At 35.5% G+C, this 24,961-nt stretch overlaps 1 protein-coding gene across 2 annotated transcripts in view; it reads right to left on the bottom strand.

Moving 5' to 3' along the window:
• Positions 1-21,035, bottom strand: part of LOC107849575 (trihelix transcription factor GT-3b) — a 37,313-nt gene extending 16,278 nt beyond the window's left edge. The window contains exon 1 of one of the 2 annotated variants that reach the window (XM_016694143.2): positions 20,611-21,035. In XM_016694143.2, the coding sequence (XP_016549629.2) occupies positions 20,611-20,940 (330 nt within the window). In that variant the 5' untranslated portion in view covers positions 20,941-21,035. Of the gene's footprint in view, positions 1-3,588; positions 9,723-20,610 lie in introns of those variants that run through there. The other variant, XM_016694135.2, reaches the window with a different exon arrangement.
• Positions 21,036-24,961: the final 3,926 nt, after the last annotated feature.

Genomic DNA, 24,961 nt, shown 5'->3' with positions numbered 1-24,961 from the left:
CAGAAACTCAAGAAAACACAAAAATCAAAACTCAAAAATTTTGAAACTTTTAAAAACGTTTTTGGACACTTTTTTTTGTAACCCAAGACAGAATTCGTGGGGACAAATCCAAGCATGGCTCTAATACTAGATGATACGAATCAAAATACGAAAACGAAAGATAAAATAATAACTGAAAATAACAAAGGAAACGATAAATAGATAGACACAAGTGGAAAAGTAATCAAATCAAAGGTATATTAAACCAATGACCCTCAAACGATTATCCTACAACGAGCACTTAACTCCTACGAAGACCACGAGTGTAAATTAATCCACTCGTAACCAACATTTCAAAGAAAATTCACCAAAAGCCTTAAAGAAACTTCGAACACGGTGTATTTTTCATCAAGCATCAACTACAGAAGAAAAGGGAAATTCTAGCTATTTATAGCTATGAGCTATTTATTATATAGTGGGCCCAAAAGTGACCCTCAATGAAAACGGCACAGTTGGGAGATACTTAGTCCATCGCCAATGGTGATGCGCCAAAATGCTCCTTCCATCGCCCGTGCGCCAAAGTGCTCCTCCCATCACCCAACTCTCATGGTGGATCGCCAAACTCGTCTCCATTGCCAAAGTCATCAGTTGGCTTGTGACTTTGGTGATTCCTTTCTCTTTTGGTGAGTTCACACCCTTCACTTAGGCGATCCTTTATTCCTTCTTTGGTGAGCTCTTCAAATTGACTACGAAGGAGGGGTCTTGGATCAACCCGGGTTGAATCACCTAAGGAGTAAGATGTTGATATTTCCCTTGTTTGGATAGAAAGGACAAGGAGCACGCAAACTTTTTCCCCTATCCTTTTTCAGCTTTAAGGAACAACTTGAAGTAAATATTTCCCAAAGGAGAAGCAAATCAGTGACTCTCTCCCCCTCTTTGAACAAAACTGGTGTCAATCTGACTTTTGCAATATGAAAAAAATGAGCAAGATAGAGCTACCTCCTTTCTGACTGTTTATTATCACTAATCTACAGAGCAAGTATGTGCCATTTGATTGTACAACAAAGCAAATGATGAAGTTTATTCTTTTTTTTTGGGGACAACCGTTGTGCTCGACAAAGATGAAATTTATTCTTTGTCATGATATTTTCTTTATTTAACAGTGGATCGCTCAACTTTGATAAACAATTCAGAAAAGAACGAGAGTTTCTTTTATTCTTTGCTGCCACCCCTCACCCCCACCCCGAAATGGATACTTCAGAAGTAGCATGAAAATATAGCAGTTAGAGAAGCATCAGAAAGTCGTGAAGTAGACTGTTAAAGGATCTAAACCAAAACGACAACAAATTCAATAAGGCAAAATCACCTGATAATGATGAACGCAATGCATGACAAGAAACTCAAGTTATTAAAAAGAAATATTTTCCATCAACACAAAAAACAACCTCATTTGCCGCTGTTAACAACAAAATATGGAAAACCAAATACAAACATGAGAGGAAAGAAGAATGAAATGAAACATCCCTCGACCAAAAAGCTTGTTCGCTCTAAGAAAAGTTACAACAACGAATTTCCAGTACCTTTCAGTGAGCGATAATGTCATTAGAAGACTCATATGTAGACCCACGCACGTAAAACCAACAACGATATGTGCTTGGACTGAGTTTCTTTTGCATCTCCATATTCTACCCTTACCTTATCTCTGTGCTTACTTCACTAAATATGGCATTATTATAATTCCTCCTTTTCCCCAAAGTTCATTGTCCCTTCCCTTCTCCTAAAAGGGGCAGCCTTGACACACATGAATATAAACCTCATTGGAAATCACAGTCAGTAGATGGTCTTAAAGGAAAACTCCGTGAACTAAAGCTCTCGCTATGTGAAGGGCCTGGGGAAGGACTTGCACACACAAAATTGCAAGAATAAACATGCATCAACTTACTTATCCTTTGGCTATTCCAAATGACATGCTAGAAAATCCACAGTAAGTGAACATATTGATAAGACATTTTTATTTGGTAATGTAAAATACCTCTCAGGTGGTATATCCTACACCAAGGAAAGATAACACAACCACACATGACATTAGCAAGAAATACTGGCTTACAGACTCCAATTTGAATCCAGCAAATGGCAACCATCAAAAGAGTCCACCAGAAACAAAAAATCACTGAGAACGAAGAATCTCAGTGACATCATATTATATCTCCCAGAAGAAATTGGGAGTTATCATCTATGAAGCTATCTGCACTACCCCACGAAATGAATGATGCTTGTGTTTCATGAATCAACAACTCTTCTGACATCCAAAAGATACTAGTAACTCTTCTCAATTTTATGGCTCTTTCCATTTTGTGAGGTCCAAATATATTTGATGATATTCAGTTTATATTCAACTGTCATGAATTCAAATTCATTAAACCATTAGAACTCTAGTGTGATGTTTTCTCGATTAAATTAACTTTTCAACTATTATACTATCTTTTCCGCTATAGATAATATTATATCATATAAGCCAAACTAATGTCTTAAATCCCATGTCCAATCAAACACTAAACACATAAAATGGGGCAAGAGAGGAAATAATTTACCATGCGGTACTTTATTTTCAATTTCACACTTCTCAAATACAAGTTCAGACGCAACAACAAATCCGCAAAAGATAACTAGCATGATTACGTCCGGACTATAGTATGTTGCTCTAAACCTTTGTTTTATCCAAAATACACACATATGAAGCAAAGCAGAAACCATCACTTTACTAACCATACTCTCAGTCCGTCCTAATATCTCATATTCAGATATTTTTACATCTAAAAACAATATTATCAATACCAGTCGAGCAAAATGAACAAACAAATAAGAAATGCTGACTCCAATCACACTTATAGATACCCTCTCTATTCCAATTTGTCAGGCACAATTACTATTACGCAGAATCAAACAGTTTTCTGTTCAACTAGAACTTTGTAATAACATTCTTTAGATATTTTTAGCCATAAAATAAATAATTTTCAGTACTTTTGACATACTCCCTCCATTTCAATTTATTTGGCTTACTTTCTTTGAGTTAATGGCCAAAAACACATCTAAAATATCTCCATTTTTTTATTTTTTGAGTTTTATGCCTGCACTATCAAGTGTGTGAGTTTTATACTTGAACTATCATCAACTATTAATCAAAACACATCTCAACTATCAATTGTTCACTTCTATCTAAACGATGGTGATGTATTGGGTAGGAAAGTGAACAACTGATAGTTAAGATGTGTTATGAGAAATAGTTGGCGATAGTTCAAGTATGAGACTCACACACCTGATAGTATAATATTGGAACAACCAGATATTTTAGATATGTTTTGACCCTTAGCTCTTTTACTTTTTGTTAGTATCAGAAAAATGTCTCTTACCTTATTCGGCAACTTATTAATTTCAGCTTTCCACCTGACATGTTTAACACTACAAAATTAAAGGACATTGTGGTACACATTCTACAAGTATTTGTTCACTTCCTTAAATTCCATTTCTAGGTCAAATCAATCAAACAAGTGGAAACGAAGTGAGTAGCTTCTCTAAATTTATTTAGGGATTGAGAGAATAAATAAGTACCTTGTAACGAGTGATCAAATTCTTCCACTTGATTTTACATTGTTCACCACTTCTCCTATATCCTCTTTCATTCATCCAAACACCAACAATCTCCCATAGATTCTTCAAATTACTTCGCTTCGTCGATGAAAATTCTATTTGAAGCTCACCTCGAATAGCTATGAAATCCCTAATCTCCTGATTACTCCACGGTGGAACACGGCCGTCCCGCGTAGCAAACTCATCGTCTCTACCCAATCGATCGCCGACAGAGGAACTACGACCACTAGCGGAGGAACTACCACCGCCAGCGGCAATGGAGATTGAGCCGTGGGGAGAGAGGTGGTGGGGGAGTTGCGGACGCATTAAATGTTGCATAAATGATCCAACGTTTTCATTTCCACCGAACATTTGGGGTTTTAATTTGCTAAAATTTTTGAAGTGAGAAAAGGAAAAGGGTTTTGGTTTATTTAAAGAGAATAATGAGGTGAGGGCTAACAGTGGTTGTAAGATGGGATTGTGATTCTTACACAGGTGATTAATATACATATTTAGTTACCTCTAAAAAAGAGAAAAAAGAAGCAAAAAACAAATATTAGAAGTTATTGAATAAAGTCATATATATATATATGTGTGTGTGTATGTGTGACTTTATTCAAAAAAGAACTTCTAATTTGACCCTAAAAATATACTCCCTCCATTCCAAAAATAATTGAATTGTTGGGGTATAGCACACCCTTTAAGAAAAATCTTTTAGGACATAAATTGCAGGTTACTTTTCATTATTACCCTTTTAATGGTTCATAAATTACTCTCTTAGAAAATGTGAAGTACTTAAAAGTCTCATTAAATGAAAGGGTAAAATTGAAAGAAATTTTCAACATGTCTCTTGAAGAATGAACAATTCATTTATTTTGGACATTGAAAAATAGCTCAACAATTCATTTATTTTGGAATGGAGGGAGTATTTATTATTTTGCTCCTTTTTTCTCTTTAAATAAACCAAAACCCTTTTCCTTTTTCCACTCCAAAAATTTTAACAAAGAAAAAGAATTTAGAATAAGTCATATTTTTTACTTTTTCTTTTCTTAATAGACAAGTAAAATGTTAGTTTTGGAAGGGTAATTTTAGGAATTTTTTAAAAATGTATCGCCCCATTGCAATACATTACTACCATGAATTCATATGTTTAGTTTATATTTGCACTAAATGTATCGCCAATGCAACACATCGACAACACGTAGTTATATTTTTAGTTTATAGTTATATAAAATGTATAATCCAACGCAACACATTACCATCATGTAGTCACATTTTGTTTATATTTGCATCAAATGTATCGCCTAATGCAACAAATTATTGAGTTATATTTTCTTTGCTAAATTTTTTGAGGGGAAAGGGCCTTTTTGGTTTATTTAAGTAGAAAAGAGGCAAAAACAAAAAGCGGTGTTTATGGCCGAAATTAGAAAAAGCTTTTTCTAAGCGTCATATTTTTGACTTTTTTTTCCTTTAAAAGAAAAGTAAAATTACTATTATCTCTGTGCTTACTTCATTAAATTTGGTATTATTATAATTCCTCTCTTTTTCCACAAAGTCTATTGTCCTTTCTGTTCTGGAGCAGTCTTGACACATGAATCTAAACCTAATTGGAAATTACAAAGTCAGTAGATGGTCTTGACCACACGAAATTTCAAGAATAATACACGCTTCAACTTACTTATCCTTCGGCAAGTCCAAATGACATTCTAGAAAATCCACAATATGTGAACGTACTGATAAGACTATTATTTGGTAAAACATCTCTCAGATGGTATATCATACCAAGGGAGACAACAAAACTGCACATGACATTTACAAGAAATACTGGCTTACAAATTCCAATTTGAGTCCAGCAAATGGCAACCATCAAAGAGTCCACCAGAAACAAAAAGTCACCGAGAACGAAACATTTCAGGACATCATATTATATCCCCAAAAGAAATTCGGAGTTATCATCTATGAAGCTATCTGCACTACCCCACAAAATGAATGATGCCTCGTGTTTCATGAATCAACAACTCGACAGACATCCAAAAGATACTAGTACGTTTTTCCAGATTTTATGACACTTTCCATTATGTGAAGCCCAAAAATATCTGATAGTATTCAGTTTATATTCAACTTTCAGGAAGTCAAATTCATTAAACCACTAAAACAACTCAAGTCTAATGTGATGTTTTCTCTACTAAACCAACTTTTCAACTGTTCTACTATTTTTTGCCCAATAGCTAATATAACATATAAGCCAAACTACTGTGCAGTCCTTTACTTTCGATTTTACACTTCTCACTTAAAAGTTCAGATGCACCAACAAATAGTAGATTACTGGCATTAGAACGCCCGGACTACAGTATGTTGCTCTAAAAATTTGTTTTTTCATCCAAAAAGCATTCTTAGTCACCAAGATACAAACATATGAAGCAAAACAGAAACTATCACTTTATTAACCATACCCTCAATTCGTTGTGTTACTTGAGTCGAAGGTATTTCAGAAAAAAACTCTCAACGAGGTAGGGTCTGCATACACTCTACTTTCCCGAAACCCCACATGTGGGAATACACCAGGTACGTTGTTGTTGCTGTACTCTCAATCCGTCCTAACATCTCACAATTTAGATAATTTTACTTCTAAAAGGACGATGTTATCAGTATAAGTCGACCAAAATTTAAATTTAAAAAAAAAAGAGTCTCGAGAAGGGTCAAACAACAAGGATTTACGCAGTCCATACCACCTCCGGAGAAGTAGCAACCATCGCATATTTAAGACACAAGATTAAAGTACATTATGATACATTCTACATACCACCATGGGATTCAAAAGTTCTTTTTTTACTTTCTTTTTTGTCTATTTCAATAATAATGATTTTTTTCCTTTCCGGCAACTCATTAATTTCATCTTTCAAATTTTCACATGGCATATTTAATATCACAAGGTTAAAGGAAATTTTGTTACATTCTACGTAACACCACAAGATTCAAAAACCTTTCTTCACTCTATTAAACTCTGTGCCAAGTCAAAATCACACAAACGAGTTGAAACGGAGCGAGTACCTCCAAAATTAAGAAATGAACAAATAAAACTATGAAATTATATGACTCCAATTGCACTTAATTTCAAGTTTCACCTTTTCATCGCATATTTAAGATCACAAGTTTAAAGCACATTTTAATACATTCTACGTACCGTCACGAGATTCAAAAGCCTTTATTTACTTTCTTAAACTACATGCCAACTAGTGGTCAAGTCAAAATCAAACAAACAAATTGAAACGAAATCGAGAATAAATAAGTATTACTCCCTCTGTTCGCTTTACTTATCACTATTTTCCTAATTAGATTTCTAGTTTTACTTGTCACTTTTGACATATCCTAATTGGATTCCTAATTAGACTGAGTTTCTTCTGAATCTCCACATTCTACCCTTACCCTTAATTCTGTGCTTCACTAAATATGGCATTATTATAATTCCTCTTTTTCCCCAAAGTTCATTGTCACTTCTCTTCTCCTAAAAGGAGCAGACTTGACACACATGAATCTAAACCTCATTGGAAATCACTAAATCGGTAGATGGTCTTAAAAGGCAGCTCGGTGCACTAAAGCTCCCGCTAAGCACGAGGTCCGAGGAAGGACTTGCACAACCAAAATTGCAAGAATAAACATGCATCAACTTACTTATCCTTCGGCTATTCCAAATGACATGCTAGAAAATATACAGTAAGTGAACATACTGATAAGACATCTTTATTTGGTAAGGTAAAATACCTCTCAGGTGGCATATCCTACACCAAGGGAAGATAACAAAACCAAACATAACATCAGAGAGAAATATTGGCTTACAGATTCCAATTTGAATCCAGCAAATGGCAACCATCAAAAGAGTCCACCAAAAACAAAAAATCACCGAGAACGAAGCATTTCAGTGACGTCATACTATATATCTCCCAGAAGAAATTGGGAGTTATCATCTATGAAGCTATCTGCGCTACCCCACAAAATGAATGATGCTCGTGTTTCAAGAATCAACAACTCTCCATACATCCAAAAGATACTAGCACCTTTTCCCAATTTTATGGCTCTTCCCATTTTGTGAGGTCCAAATATATTTGATAGTATTCAGTTTATATTCAACTATCATGAATTCAAATTCATTAAACCATTAGCACTCTCAAGTCTAATGTGTTGTTTTCTCGATTAAATTAACTTTTCAACTATTATACTATCTTTTCCCCTATAGCTAATATATAGCATATAAGCCAAGCTAATGTCTTAAATCCCATGTCCAATCAAATACTAAACACATAAAATGGGGCAAGAGAGGTAATAGCTCCCCATGCAGTACTTTATTTTCAATTTCACACTTCTCAAATACAAGTTCAGACGCAACAACAAATCCACAGCAGGTGACTAGCATGAGAACGTCCGGACTATAGTATGTTGCCCTAAAACTTTGTTTCATCCAAAATACACACATACGAAGCAAAGCAGAAACCATCACTTTACTAACCATACTCTCAGTCCGTCCTAATATCTCATATTCAGATAATTTTACATCTAAAAACAATATTATCAATATCAGTCGAGCAAAATGAACAAGCAAATAAGAAATTCTGACTCCATTCACACTTGTAGATACCCTCTCTATTCCAATTTGTCTGGCACAATTACTATTATGCAGAAACAAACAGTTTTCGCTTCAACTAGAACTTTGTAATGACATTTTTTAGATATTTTTAGCCATAAAAAGATAATTTTCAGTACTTTTGACATACTCCTTCCATTTCAATTTATTTGGCCAACTTTCTTTGAGTTAATGGTTAAAAACACATCTAAAATATCCCCATTTTTTGAGTTTCGTGCATGCACTATCAAGTGTGTGAGTTTTCTACTTGAACTATCATTAATTACTTATCAAAACACACCTCAACTATCAAATCAATAGTTCATTTCTTCTACCTGAACAATGGTGATGTATTGGGTAGAAAGAGAACAACTGATAGTTAAGATGTGTTTTGATAAATAATTGGCGATAGTTCTAAGCGACTCGCACACCTGATAGTTCAATATTCGAACAACCGAAATATTTTAGGTATGTTTTGACCCTTGCTCTTCACTTTTTGTTTGTTTCAGAAAAAATGTCTCTTATCTTATTCGGCAACTTATTAATTTTCGCTTTCCGCCTGACATGTTTAACACTACGAAATTAAAGGACATTTTGGTACATTCTACATATGTTTGTTTACTTCCTTAAATTTCGTTTCTAAGTCAAAATCAAACAAACGAATTGAGACGAAGCGAGTAGCTTCTCTAAATTTTTTTAGGGATCTAGAGAATAAATAAGTACCTTGTAACGAGTAACCAAAGTCTTCCACTTGCTTTTACATTGTTCACCACTTCTCCTATATCCTCTTTCACTCATTCTAACACCAACAATCTCCCATAGATTCTTCAAATTACTTCGACTAGTCGATGAAAATTCTATTTGAAGCTCACCTCGAATAGCTATTAAATCCCTAATCTCCTGATTACTCCACGGCGGAACACGATTGTCCTGCTTAGCAAACTCATCATCTTTACCCAATCGACCGCCGACAGAGGAACTACCAACGACAGCAGAGATTGAACCCCAAGGAGGGAGGCGGTGGGGGAGTTGCAGACGCATTAAATGTTGTATAAATGATCCAACGTTTTCTTTGTCTCCACCAAACTTTTGGGTGTTTTTATTTGCTAAAACTTTGAGTGAAAATGGGGAAAAGGGTTTTGATATATATAAAGAGGAAAAAAAAAGGTGAGGGAGTGATGTAACTTTTCTATACTGGGCTATCAGTGGTTGTTAGCTGGATTGTAATTCTTACACAGATGATTAATATATACATTTAGTTACCTCTAAAAAAAGAAGAAAAAAGAGCTAAAAATAAATATATTTTTATGGTCAAATTAGAAAAAGCTTTTGAATATATATATATATATATATATATGAGGGTGTGATGAACTTTTCTAGACTGGGCTACCAGTGGTTGTTAGCTGGATTGCAATTCTTACACAGATGATTAATATACACATTTAGTTACCTTTACAAAAAAAAAAAAAAAGAAACAAAAAATAAATATATTTTTATGGTCAAATTAGAAGTTTTTTGAATATACATATGTAAATATATATAATATATATCTTTTTAGAGTACATTCAAAAAGTTTCTTCTAATTTGACCCTAAAAATATATTTATTTTTTGTTCCTTTTTCCTCTCTTTTTAGAGGTAACTAAATGTGCATATTAATCACCTGTGTAAAAATTATAATCCAGCTAACAACCACTGGTAGCCCAGTCTATGAAAGTTCATCACGCCCTCACCTCCTATATAGATATATATTCAAAAAATTTCTTCTAATTTGACCCTAAAAATATATTTATTTTTTGCTCATTTTTTCTCTTTTTTTTTTTTAGAGATAACTAAAAGTATATATTAATCACCTGTGTAAGAATTACAATCCAGCTAACAACCACCGGTAGCCCAGTATAGAAAAGTTACATCACACTGTCACCTCTTTTTTCCTCTTTATATAAATCAAAACCCTTTCCCTTCCCTTTCCCTTTTTTCACTCAAAAAATTTTAGAAAATAAACAACCCAAATATTTGGTGGAGACAGAAAATGTTGGATCATTTATGCAACATTTAATGTGTCCGCAACTCCCCCACCACCTCCCTCCTTGCGGTTCAATCTCTGTTGCCGCTGGCAGGGGTAGTTCCTCTGTCGACGGTCGATTGGGCAGAGATGATGAGTTTGCTAAGCAGGACGATCGTGTTCCACCGTGGAGTAATCAGGAGATTAGGGATTTAATAGCTATTCGAGGTGAGCTTCAAATGGAATTTTCATCGACGAAGCAAAGTAATTTGAAGAATCTATGGGAGATGGTTGGTGTTAGGATGAGTGAAAGAGGATATAGGAGAAGTGGTGAACAATATAAAAGCAAGTGGAAGAATTTGATTACTCGTTACAAGGTACTTATTTATACTCTCAATCCCTACAAAAATTTAGAGATATATATGTGTGTGTGTATATATATATACATATATATATATATGCCACTTGGTAGGAATATATTGGGTATGTTGTTGTGTGTATATATATGTGTGTGTGTATGTATGAATGTATGTATGCATGTGTGCGTGTGTTTGTGTGTGACTTTATTCAAAAAAAAACTTCTTTTAATATGACCCTAAAAATATAATTATTATTTTGCTCCTTTTTCCTCTTTAAATAAACCAAAACCCTTTTCCTTTTTCCACTCCAAATATTTTAGCAAAAAAAAACTCAAAAATTTAGAATAAAGTCATATTTTTAACTTTTTCTTTTCTTAATAGATAAGTAAAGTAAAATGTTGGTTTTGGAAGGGTAATTTTAGGATTTTTTTAAAAATGTATCGCCCCATTGCAATACATTACTACCATGTAGTCATATGTTTAGTTTATATTTGCATTAGATGTATCGCCAATGCAACACATTGACACCACATAGTTATATTTTGAGTTTATATTTATATCAAATGTGTCATCCAACGCAGCACATTGCTGCCATATAGTCATATTTTTAGTGTTTATTTGCATCAAATATATCACCTAATGCAACACATTATTGAGTTATTTTTTTCTTTTCTAAATTTTTTGAGGGGGAAAAGTCTTTTTGGTTTATTCAAGTAGAAAAGAGGCAAAAAAAAAAAAAATTATGGTCGAAACTAGAAAAAGCTTTTCTTTAAGTCATTTTTGACTTTCTTTTTCCTTTAATAGACAAGTAAAATTACAATTATCTCTATAGTTACTTCACTATATTTGGTATTATTATAATTCCTCTCGTCTCTTTCCACCAAGTCTATTGTCCTTTCTGTTCTCCCAAAAGGAGCAGTCTTGACACAAATGAATCTAAACCTAATTAGAAATTACTAAGTCAGTTGGTCTTGAGCACACAAAATTGCAAAAATAATACATGCATCAACTTACTTATCCTTCGGCTATTCCAAATAACATGCTAGAAAATCCACAATATGTGAACATACTGACAAGACTTTATTATTTGGTAAAACATCTCTCAGGTGGTATATCGTACCAAGGGAAGATAACAAAACTACACATGACATTTACAAGAAATACTGGCTTACAAATTCCAATTTGAATCCAGCAAATGGCAACCATCAAAAGAGCACCAGAAAACAAAAAGTCACCCAAGAACAAAACATTTCAGAACATCATATTATATCTCCCAGAAGAAATTGGGAGTTATCATCTATGAAGCTATCTGCACTACCCCACAAAATGAATGACACCTCGTGTTTTAAGAATCAACAATAGACATCCAAAAGATACTAGTACCTTTGTCCAATTTTTATGACACTTTCCATTATGTGAAGCCCAAAAATATTTGATAGTATTCAGTTTATATTCAACTTTCAGGAATTCAAATACATTAAACCACTCAAACTCTCAAGTCTAATGTGATGTTTTCTCTACTAAACTAACTTTTCAACTATTCTACTATTTTTTGCCCAATAGCTAATATAACATATAAGCCAAACTACTGTGCAGTACTTGACTTCTGATTTTACACTTCTCACTTAAAGTTCAGACGCACCAACAAATCCACAATAGATTACTGGCATTAGGATGCCCGGACTACAATATGTTGCTCTAAAACTTTGTTTTCTCATCCAAAAAGCATTCTTAGTCACCAGAATACAAATATATGAAGCAAAACAGAAACTATCACTTTATTAAACATACCCTCAATTCATTGTGTGTTACTTGAGTGGAAGGTATTTCAGAAAAAGCCTCTCAACCGGGTAGAGTCTGCATACACTCCACTTTCCCCATACCCCACATGTGGGAATACACTAGGTATATTGTTGTAGTACTACTCTCAATCCGTCCTAACATCTCACAATTTAGATAATTTTACTTCTAAAAGGACAATGTTATCAGTATAGGTCGACCAAAATTTAAATTTTAAAATTTTTTTTTTAAAAAAAAAGGAGGGCAGCCCGGTGCACTAAAGCTCCCGCTATGCACAGGGTCCTGGGAAAGGTCAAACTACAAGGATTTATTGTACGAAGCTTTACCATGAACTTTACTAGATACTCTCTTTATTCCAATTTGCCAGGCGCAATAACTTTGTAAAACATTCTTTGGATATTCTTAATGATAAAAGACTAAACTTTTAGTACTTTGTCATACTCTCTCTGTTTCAATTTGTTCATCTTACCTTTTTTTCGTCTATTTCAATAACAATGACTCTTTTCTTTTTCGGCAACTCATTAATTTCTACTTTCCAACGCATATTTAAGACCACAAGATCAAACGACATTTTATTTCATTTTATACACCACCATGAAATTCGAAAGTTTCTTTACTTTCTTTTTAGTTTATTTCAATAAAAACGATTCATTTTTTCTTGGCAACTCATTACTTTCAACTTTCTGCTTTCCATCGCATATTTAAGACCACAAGATTAAAATACATATTGATACATTCTACATATCACCATGAGATTCAAAAGTCTTTCTTTACTTTCTTTTTAGTATATTTCAATAACAATGACTCTCTTCCTTTTCCGGCAACTCATTAATTTCAACTTTTCACATGGCTTATTTAATACTACAAGATTAAAGGAAATTTTGTTACATTCTACATAACACCACAAGATTCAAAAACCTTTCTTCACTTTATTTAAATCTTTGTCAAGTCAAAATCACACAAACGAGTTGAAACAAAGTGAGTACACCCTAATTTAAGAAATGAACAAATATAAATAAGAAATTATATGACTCCATTTGCACTTAATTTCAAGTTTCAACTTTTCACCACATTTAAGACCACAAGTTTAAAACACATTTTAATACAACCTACGTACCACCACGAGATTCAAAAGTCTTTATTTACTTTCTTAAACTACATGCCAACTAGTTGTCAAGTCAAAATAAGACAAACAAATTGAAACGAAATCGAGAATAAATAAGTATTACTCCCTCCCTTCGCTTTACTTGTCACTATTTTCCAAATAGGATTTTCTAATTTTACTTGTTACTTTTGACATATCAAGAAAAGACAAAAGAATTTTTTCTATTTTACCCTTAGCATTAACTGTTTATTCTCCAAACCATTTTCAAGACATATTACTCTAAACATCAATTAATAGGGGTAATATGATAAAATAGTCATATTGATACAAGTGAAAACGCCTCATGGACAAGCTTTAGAGATGAAGAAGAATATTGTGATCCCCAGGAGAAGATTGAAAGAATGAAGAATGCACTTTGTTGAGTTTTGGGGCTTTTGGGTCACTTTTGGGTCCAATTAGCATTTAGGATCACTTTGGAGCCCAATGGCCTTTAGTCTATAAATAGTTAGGACTCTCTTCATTTTAGACTTAGATGATTTTGAATGAATGTAAACACTTGAGATTGTTTTATTGAAGCTTGTTGAGAGCTTTATTGATTTGTGCGAAAAGTGGGTCACTCGCAATCCGTTCTCGTGAGTTCCTCGTAAGAGGTTGGTGCTAGTGGTAATCGATAGGGAGGTCTTAGGGCTTAACATACCCTTTGGTTGTCCTCTCTTTGTCTCTTTGTGTCAATCTATCTATCCCTTTTATCTTTTACTTGTTTGTCATGCTTTCCATTATTTTCGTGTTCGTGGTTTCGATTGTATCATTTGGTATCAGAGATAAGCTTGATTTCGTTTCTACGAAGTCAATCATGGGCCTATTTGTGTTGAAAATTCGAAAATCCCAAAAAAATCACTATTCATGTTTTTGTCCTTCGGTCAAATTTTGAGTTATTGATTTTTGTATTTCTTGTGCTTTTAGTGTTAGATTCTTGTTCTCTAACACTATTAGAGTCTAAATCTCGAATTTGAGTTTAATTGGAGTTGATCTGGAGGTTCTATCATTGATGAGTTGAGCTTAAAGAAATTTCGAAATGGGTCTTCAAATCTGAGAATTTTGGAGTGAAATTGAAGGTTGAAAAGTATTGGGGATTGTTACCCATACATAAGGGAGCTTAGCTTTCGAATTTGGTGCGATGCAGAGTTGAAATAAGAGAGTTGGGTTTTTTTTTGAAATCTTCGTCCTTGTTCTCGAAGTTCTTGATGAAGAAGAAGCAAGAAAGTACAATTTGATCCAAAACCCTTGGTGCGAATTTTGGAAAGAGTGTTTTTGACCCATAAAGACCAAATATGAGGTGAAGTGGCCCCAAGAAATCACAGAATCAAAGAAATCAGCCTTGGGACGTGGAGCACGAATTGCAGCGAAACTGATTGTAGCTGACGATTTGAGCGACTAACCACCATCCTTGCAACAGTCCGCCAACTCAGGTCGTCGCCCAAGTCCATTATTGCGTTTGTTCTGGCTAAAGCGTGACGAGTGGTGCGACGAACCACCAAGGGACTGACGACCCGCCACTCCAGCCGTCACCCCAAGGCTCCTCAACACCTATACTGGTCAGGGTGCGACGAACAGGCTGACAGGCCGTCCTATAGGCCGTCGGGTTCCCAAATTCCAATAAGCTCAATTTGATTTCTAGTTTCAATTCCTTGATTCTCAAACACCTCTTCTTTGATTCTTAGGCTAATTAACACCAAGAAATCACTCTACTTGGTTGTGATTAGTTCTTGAGTTCGTTTTTTCTTTCTTGTCCTTTTCTTTGAGCGCTTTTCTCGTTTATTTCTTAGTTCTTTTCTTTGTTTCAAGTCCTTTAGTTTCAATCGAGTAGTTCATTCTTCTCTCAACTAGAATCTACTCTATTCGAGAGAACAACCAAGACCAACAAGCTGAGCTAAATAGTGAGCCAATCCAAACATTTGGATTGAGAGCTGATTTTACTAACGTTAACCTTGATTGTTAGTTGTGTTGAGTGTGGCACCGGGAGATGAAATCCAACCTACCTCAAGCGGGGCAAGCGTTGACACTTTGGTCGAGGCAATCATGAGAATCCAACAAGATATGAATATAATGAGGGAGGATATGGAAAACGTGAATGAGAAGTTGTCCAATGAGGAAGGGAGAGTGACGAATTTAGATTGAAGGATGGTGAGGGTGGAAGGAAATCTTAATTCTTCAAATGCTACTCCTCACCACAATCACCGAGCATCCTCAAGTAGGCAAGCCCAAGAAAGCTCGACTACCATCTCTCCAAGAACTCTCCACCATATGTTCTACCCTCCCCCACAAGTAAGTGCTCCCCTACCTACTACTACTACTACCAACCAAACTCCACAACAAGTAGCCCGACCACTACAATTCAACCAACAAATGCCCCAAAACCTTCCCCAAGCTCCACAAATTCTCACACCACCCTATCAAACACCAAACCCAAGTTCCAAACTACCAAATTTCCCAAGGATTGAACCCACACAGCCTCAATCCACCCTACTACCCACCCTATCAAGTACCCCAAATCCAAATACCACACTACCAAAGACCACCAAATCCGAATCCACCCTACCAAGCTCCACTTAACCAAATGCCACCAAACCAAGTCGTTAAAGTTCAAGGAGAGTTTATAGGACATCTAGAAAGGGGTTATGCATATGGTGCATAAAGACATAGCCCAAGGGACCAAGGTGGTTATGGAGGGCATGATGTGGGCCCTCAATTCTATCAACGTCACTCTTCCTAGCTTTCATGGAGGTAGTGATCCCGAAAGGTGCCTTAAGTGGGAGTCACAATGTGATGGGATCTTCCAAGCTAATGATTTGCCCGATGTTAAGATGACAACCAATGTCGTCGCTCAATTTGAGGGATATTCTTTGACTTGGTGGGAATCGGCTACAAGAACACAAGGGATTCTTCATGGAGGTCAATATCCACCATGAGATATAACGAAGGCCCTTATGAGAGCCAAGTATGTAGCGGAGAGATATAGACAAGGGTTACTTGCCAAGTTGTACAATTTGAGACAAGAAGACAAAGAGTGTTGAAGCATACTATGATGAATTTCAAAAATCTACTCTTGAAGCTTGATTACAACGAGGATGAAGAGCACACCAAGATCCAGTTTAAGGTGGGATTGAATCAAGAAATTGCCTCTCGAATGTCAATACACAAGTTTGCCCGGGGATGATCTCTTAGACGCGGCTATTGATGTTAAAGAGAGATATCAAGTTGGAGAAGGAGGCAACTAAGCCTAACATGGGGAGTCAAGGCTCCGAATTCAAAAGGAATTTTGAGAAGAAGACCATTAATAGTAGTGCTCCAAAGTATCCCATAGAGAAGGAGGTAATCCTAATCTTAAGGGAACTTAATGCTTTAAATGTCAAGGATGGGGTCACTAAATGAGTGAGTGTCCATCACGAAGAACTATCATACTTTGAGAAGGTGATCCATACTACAAAGATAACGTGGAGCAAAAGGAAGGAGTTGATGATCTTAATGAGATGTGGAGGTTGACATGAATCCATGTGATGGGGATATCACCGTCCCAAATATGCTAGTCAACAAAGTGCCAATTGAAGACGTTTGGCCTCAAGAAAGAGAGCTTAGCATTCCACTTCACTTGGCTACGCATGTTATGCTTCCTCCTACTTCTAAGAACTCCCCGGAAATCCTTGGTCTTGAACATGATGCACTCTTGAATTTGAGGAGAAATTCTCTTCAAGGAGAGGATGATACAAGTGAAAACGCTTCATGGCCAAGCTTTAGAGATGAAGAATATTGTGATCCCCGTGAGAAGATTGGAAGAATGAAGAATGCTCTTTGTTGAGTTTTAGGGCTTTTGGGTCACTTTTGGGCCCAATTAGCATTTAGTGTCACTTTTGGGCCCAATTTGTAATAAATGGCCTTTGGCCTATAAATAGCTAGGACTTTCTTCATTTTAGACTTAGATGATTTTGAATAAATGTTCACATTTGATTAGAGGTAGAGGTATGGACTGCGTACATCTTACCCCCCCAGACCCCACTAAGTGGGAACACACTGGGTTTGTTGTTGTTGTTGTTCACATTTGAGAGTGTTTCATTGAAGCTTGTTGGGAGCTTTACTGATTTGTGCGAAACGTGGGTTGCTCGGGAACCGTTCCCATGAGGTCCTCGTAAGAGGTTGGTGCTAGTGATAATCGATAGGAAGGTCTTAGGGCTTAACATACCCTTTGGTTGTCCTCTCTTATCTGTTCGTGTCAATCTATCTATCCCTTTTATCCTTTACTTGTTTGTCATGTTTTCCATTGTTTTCCCTTGTTTTCATGTTGTTTTTGCTTTCGTAGTTTCGATGGTATCACATATCAATAATTGTTTTCATACTGGGTGTGCCATGTCAAAAAGTGGCAAGTAAAAGTGAATGGATAGTGTACTTTCTTAAACTATGTACCAACTAGTTGTCGAGTCAAAGTCGGACAAACAAATTTAAAAGAAATGAAAATAAATAACTTATAACGATTGATCAAATTCTTCCACTATTGTTAACCACTTCTATTATATGTCTATATCCTCCTCTCTCATTCATCCTAACACCAACAATCTCCCATAAATTCTTCAAATTTCTTCTCACCGTTGATGTAAACTCATCTCAAGTTCACTTCTAATAGCTATGAAATCCCTAATCTCCTGATTACTCCGCGAGATTCAAAAGCCTTTCTTTATTTTCTTTTAGTCTATTTCAATAACAATGACTCTTTTTCTTTCTCAACAACTCATTAAGTTCAACTTTCAACTTTCCATCGCATATTTAAGACTACAAGATTAAACGACCATTTTATTACATTCTACTTACCTCACCAAGATTCAAAAACCTTTCTTTACTTTCTTAAACTACATTCAACTAGTTGTCAAGTCAAAACAGACAAAAAAAATGAAACAAAACGAGAATAATTAAGTACCTTACAACGATTGATCAAATTGTTCCACTTGCTTTTACATTGTCCACCACTTCTCCTATATCTTCCTCTCTCATTCATCCTAACACCAACAATCTCCCACAAATTCTTCAAATTACTTCTCTTCACCGATGAAAACTTCGTCTCAAGTTCACCTCTAATAGCTATAAAATCCCTAATCTCCTTATTACTCCACTAGATTCAAAAGCCTTCCTTTATTTTCTTTTTAGTCTATTTCAATAACGACTCGTTTCTTTCTCGATAACTCATTGATTTCAACTTTCAACTTTCCATCACATATTTAAGACCACGAAATTAAAGTACATTTTTTTACATTCTACGTACCATCATAAGATTTAAAAATCTTTATTTACTTTCTTAAACTCTACATCAAGTCGAAACAAGACAAACAATGACATATTTAAAACCACAATATTAGACGACATTTTATTACATTCTACGTACCATCATTAGATTCAAAAGTCTTTCTTTACTTTCTTAAATTTTGCATCAAGTCAAAACCAAACAAACAATAAGATATTTAAAACCACAAGATTAAACGACGTTTTGTTACATTCTACATACCACCAAGAGATTCAAAAGCCTTTCTTTACTTTCTTAAACAATGAGCCAACTAGTTGTCAAATCAAAATCAGACAAACAAATTGAAACGAAACGAGAACAAATAAGTAAGAACCTCGTAACGATTGATCAAATTATTCCACTTGGTTTCACATTTTTCATCATTCCTCTTATATCCTCCTCTCTAATTCAATATCAATGACTCTTTTCTTTTTTCAACAACTCATTAAATTCAAATTTCAGTTTCCACAATATATTTATGACCAAAAGATTAAAGCACATTTTGTTATATTCGACATACCACCATGAGATTCAAAAGCTTCTCTTTACTTTCTTAAACTCCATGTCAAGTCAATATCAGACAAACAAACTGAAATGAAACAAGAACAAATAAGTAAGTACCTTATAACGATTGATCAAATTGTTCCAAACGGTTTTCCGTTGTTCATCACTCCTCCTATATCCTCCTCTCTCATTCAATATCAATGACTTTTTCTTTTTTCAACAACTCATTAAATTCAAATTTCAATTTCCACAACATATTTAACATCACAAGATTAAAGCATATTTTGTTACATTCTACATACCACCACGAGATTCAAAAGTCTTTCTTTACTTTCTTAAACATCGTGTCAAGTCAAAATCAGAAAACAAACTGAAACAAAATAAGAATAACAAGCAAGTACCTTATAACAATTGATAAAATTGTTCAACTTGCTTTTACATTGTTCATAAATCCTCCTATATCCTTCTCTGTCATGCAATATCAATGACTCTTTTCTTTTTTTCAACAACTCATTAAATCCAAAATTCAATTTCCTCAAGATATTTAAGAACACAAGTTTAAAGCACATTTTGTTACATTTTACATACCACCACGAGATTCAGAAGCCTTTCTTTACTTTCTTAAACTATGTGTCAAGTCAAAACCAGAAAAACATAACATACTTAAGACCACAATATTAAGAGACATTTTATTGCATTGTGCGTACCCCCACGAGATTCAAAAGTCTTTCTTTACTTGCTTAAACTTTTGTGTCAAGTCAAAACCGGACAAACAATAACATATTTAAGACCACAAGATTAACGACATTTTGTTACATTTTAGATACCAGATTCAAAAGCTTTTCCTTACTTCATTAAACTCCGTAAAGCAAAGGGCAGCCCGGCGCGTGGGGTCTGGGGAAGAGCATGACCACGAAGGTTTACTGTACACAGCCTTACCTTGCATTGCTGCTAGAGACTGTTCTAGCGGCTTGAACCTATCACCTTGTGGTGACATGACAGCAACTTTACCAGCTACTTCACTTAAATTCACAAACAAATTGAACCGAAACGAAAATAATAAGTTCACTTCTCCTATAATAATAAAAATCGTACCTTATAACGATTGATCAAATTGTTCCACTTGGTTTTACATTGTCCACCTCTTCTCCTATATCCTATGACTCTATTTTCTTTTTTCAACAACTCATTCAATTCAAATTTCAATGTAAAGCACATTTTGTTACATTCTACGTATTCAAAAGCCTTTCTTAACAAATTGAAACAAACCGAGAATAACAATTAAGTACCTTATAACGATTGATCAAATTGTTCCACATGGTTTTACATTGTTCACCACTTCTTCTATATCCTCCTCTCTCATTCATCCTAACACCAACAATCTCCCATAAATTCTTCAAATTGCTTCTCTTTGCCGACGTAAACTCCGTCTCTAGTTCACTTCTAATAGCTATCAAATCCCTAATTCCTTCATTACTCCACGGCGGAACACGGTCGTCTCCGCCCAATCCATCGATGCCGGCAACGGCGACGGCGGCTGCGACGGAGATTGAGCGGGCGGGAAGGAGGCGGAGAGGATGTGTAAATGGTCCGATGTTTTCATTATCTCCACTAAACATTATTATTGAGTTTTTGTTTGTTTATTTGCTAAAGGTTTACTTAGGTTAAACATTATTGGTTTATTTAAAGAAGAAAAAGTTACCCAAAAAAAGAAAGATAAGTATACTTAGGGTCAAAATTAGAAGCATCTTTTTTTAATAAAGTCATATTTTTGACATTTAGTTTCTTAATAGACTGAGTTCTTTTGTAAGACAATAACTAATCACTAAATAAATTACATAAATGATCTTTTTTTTTTTTTTGAGTGATTTTACTTTCTTATATTCTATAAGAAAAATTAGTAAAACCAGTCCTCTTTTTTATGTATATGTTGTACATATTTATCCGTCTATACAACAAATTAATCCTCCTTCTTAACAGACTGGCTCATTTGATTAGAGTAATAATTAATTACGCAATTAATTTTAGAATAAGTTTAATTTATATTTGATTGGAATAAAATTACAGAATAAATTATTTCGAAATTATACTATTTTTTTTATCCCACATTGAGTGTGAGAATATCCTAAGATAATTTTTTCTCAACCAAAAGTACCATCAATCAACCATTGGCGACGGCGATGGAGTCGAAGATTGAGCTGCGGGAAGGAGGGGGAGGGAGAGTTGTGAATGCATTAAATTTGCTGCATAAATAGTTTGACGTTTTCATGTCTCCACCAAACATTTAGGCTTTTTTTTTTTTCGCGAAAGTTTTGGAGAAGAAAAAATAAAGGGATTTGATTTATTTAAAAAGTAAGAAAAAAGAGTTTTTGAGTCAAAAAAAATTGGAAGTCCTTTTCTTTTTGAAAAAAAAAAAAGTCATGGTTTTGACAATTTTTTTCCTTAATAGACAAGTAAAGTATAATGATAGTTTTTGGAAGGATAAATTTTAGGAATTTTTTTTTAAAAATGTATTGTCCAATGCAGCACATTAGCGGCATGTAATCATAATTTTTAGTTTATGTTTGCTATTATATGTACCACCAATCAACCACCGGTGACGGCGATGGAGTCGGAGATTGAGCTGCAAGGAGGAGGAGGAGGGAGAGTTGTGGACGCATTAAATGTTGTTGCGGAAATAACTCAACGTTTTCATTGTCTCCATCAAATATATAAACTATTTTTTTCTTGGCTGAAAGTTTTAAAGAGGAAAAAGTTAAGAAATTTGGTTCATTTATAGAGGGAAAAAAGAGTTTTAGAGTCAGAAAAAATTAGAAGAAGTTTTTTTTTTTTAAAAAAAAAAAAAGGGTCATGTTTTTGACAATTTTTTTCTTAATAGACAAGTAAAGTATAATGATAGTTTTTTAAGGGTAAATTTTAGGAAATTTTTAGAAAATGCATCATCCAAATTAACACATTATTGTCACGTAATTATATTTTGAGAGAATTATACATTATCCCCTGAAGTTGTTGAGTTTTATTCATTGTACACGTGAACTTTCACCATTCCTAAGTACCCCCCCCCCCCCCACAAACTTGTTTTTTCAGTACGTCACGAGTCCCTTTTTGCTGATGTGGCGAAATGTGTGGGTTTCGCACTCCATCACGCGCGTGATGGAGTATTTTTAAGCCAAATCATCCTTTTAAATGGTTAAAAAAGAAAAAAAATGTCTTTCTTTAATTTTTTCAACAAAATTCAATTATCCCTCTCACTATTTATTATACCTCTTCAACCATTACTTCCAATCTAAAAAAAAAATTCATCCATTTATTAATTTTGCAAAACTCATGTTTATCTCTTAATTAGTTTATGAAATAAAACTTTCATCCGTTTATTAGTTTTGTAAATTTTACATTTATTAATCTAAAAAAAAAAACTCATCCGTTTATTAATTCAATCTAAAACTCCAGTTTTCATTTTTATGAAACTCCTTCAATTTTGTAATCTTAATTATATATATCATACGAGATATTATAACTAAAAAAATACTAAATATCGAAGCAGATATTTTAAAAGATAATGCAAAACAAATACAAAAGAAACTAAGATACATACTTATAATAAAGAGAATGTACTTATATTGATTATCGATTTGTGATCTTCCGCTTCAGTCTGCGTTTTTCGGATAGCCGGGACCCGATGTCGATTTTCGATTTAAATGTCAGCTCCAGGTTTGGGGCGGCCCATCTGGTGGCCATCCGCCCAGGAGAGAAGCAAACTACCCTTTTTTGATCCCCCTTCCCGGGCAGGGAAGAGAACGAAAATGGACCGCAGATGGTAGTCGTGGTTGATTTTGATTCGAGGATCTTACGCGGCGGAGCGAACTCTTCTATCGTGTTGCATCGGTTACCTTTCCTGAGGATTGAGATCGAGCTTAAGTTGCTCTTGCTAGACGTCCGAATTCTTTCTGGTTAAAGAATCCGTTTTCTTTTTATAAGGGCTAAAATCACTTATTTTGGCTTTTTCATCCCCGGTAGTTGGCAGAGGCGGGAATAAGAAGATCTTCTATGGGACTTGGGGCCTTGAGGCCCAGGCTTCTTGTTGTTATGAGTGAGTTAGAATTATTGTTTTTTGACTGTCGCCTTCGGCTCTTGGTCTCGAGGGACACTTCGTTTCCGTATATGCATTATGTGTTTCACCCGACCGCGATTTCCAGTTGATTGCCTCAACCTATTGATTGAGTGAGTTGGAGAAGAAAGTCTTAGAAGGCTCAACCGCTCTTTCACCTCCCAAAGAGCAAAGTTGGCTTGATGAGCGCAGATGAGCGCATGGAAGACAAAGCAAAAGTCCGCCTGTTTTCGTTCTACCTTCCATGGCGTAGCTAGGACCCTTCACATTCTGTTTGAGCCTATGTTCAAGCCAAACCCACCCCCCGGATGAATTGCCGAGTAAATAGATCAGATCCGGACGCGGCTGTTGCTCCGCGGCGATACGGACTCGACCCGCTCCTACCCACTCCGGGGTACCAGGGCCGAGTTGGCATCCAACAAGTTCGAATTAGAATAGATAGCATCCATGAGGGGCCGTCCCCGAACGCATAAGATAGAAAAAGGACCCCGTAGCCCAGACCCACTCGTTTTCGAGTGTCAATCAAAACGACGCCCATCCCCCCGACGAGCCTCCTCTTGCCCTCGCCGCAGATTGGGAACTATACTTTTCGTAACTATACTAATAAGGGGTGGGGAACGGAAGCGCAGATAGCTTTTATATATCTGCTTAATTATAAGCTTGCATAGTGCTCTTCCTATTTGGTTGTTTTCTCGGCTTTCTTCTGCCGAACCGAACGAAGCGAAATTGGGAGAAATTTGACATCCTGTCTTATCTTATATCGATTTTGCTGGGACTTTTCTTTGGAAGCCGCTTTCTTTGCTCCATTTCGTCAGCGACTTTTTTGATTTTTGGCTTTCCTTGCCTCGCTCTTGTGACATGCTATGTTTCCCCTCTCTATTCCCAAGTAAAGGGTGAGTCCCCCCCCCAAACCCCCCCCCCGGAGGAATATGTGCATCTAAAAGATCTTTCATACTGTGCCCTCGGCTTGTCGCTACTTTGATTCAAAAGGTAACCGACGGTTCCCGACTTTCCTGCGCATAAACATATGGATAGGGATGTCGACGTCAAATTCCTTCAGGAAGGGAGTGAAGATTCCAATCCGACCATTTCGGTCTAACTTCGTTACTGTACCCCGGTCTCACTCCGACAGCGTACTATCCTAGACCTCTGTCTATCCCGACATTGATAGAAATTCATAGTTAGGTTAGCCAGAGTTTTGCAACTCCAAATGATGCCTTTTGAAATCCCAACAATATTTTCTATATAAAAAGAATCCGGAAAGCCTGATGGCTTTAAAGGATAGGGGCTAGAAGCTTCGCCAGAAGCAAGCAAGATGAGGTCGCTCTGCTTCGTAGACAAGGCTCGTTCCGTACTTTACTTTGAAGCAAGAATAAATGAAGTCCATCAGAAACAAGACCTGATTATTCAAATCAAAGGCTTAAAGACAGGGTCAATAGTAGTAGCCTCATCTTAGAGAAGAGGTGAGTATGAATATAAGAGACCTGACATGGAAGAACCGCTGCGACCCGGAGGCACCCTCCGCCGCCGTT

This window comes from Capsicum annuum, chromosome 1 (genome assembly GCF_002878395.1).
Source record: "Capsicum annuum cultivar UCD-10X-F1 chromosome 1, UCD10Xv1.1, whole genome shotgun sequence".
In the NCBI taxonomy this organism is placed as follows: domain Eukaryota; kingdom Viridiplantae; phylum Streptophyta; class Magnoliopsida; order Solanales; family Solanaceae; genus Capsicum; species Capsicum annuum.
The sequence above is the reverse complement of the archived record's forward strand: the minus strand, read 5'-3'. Positions and strand labels throughout refer to the sequence as shown.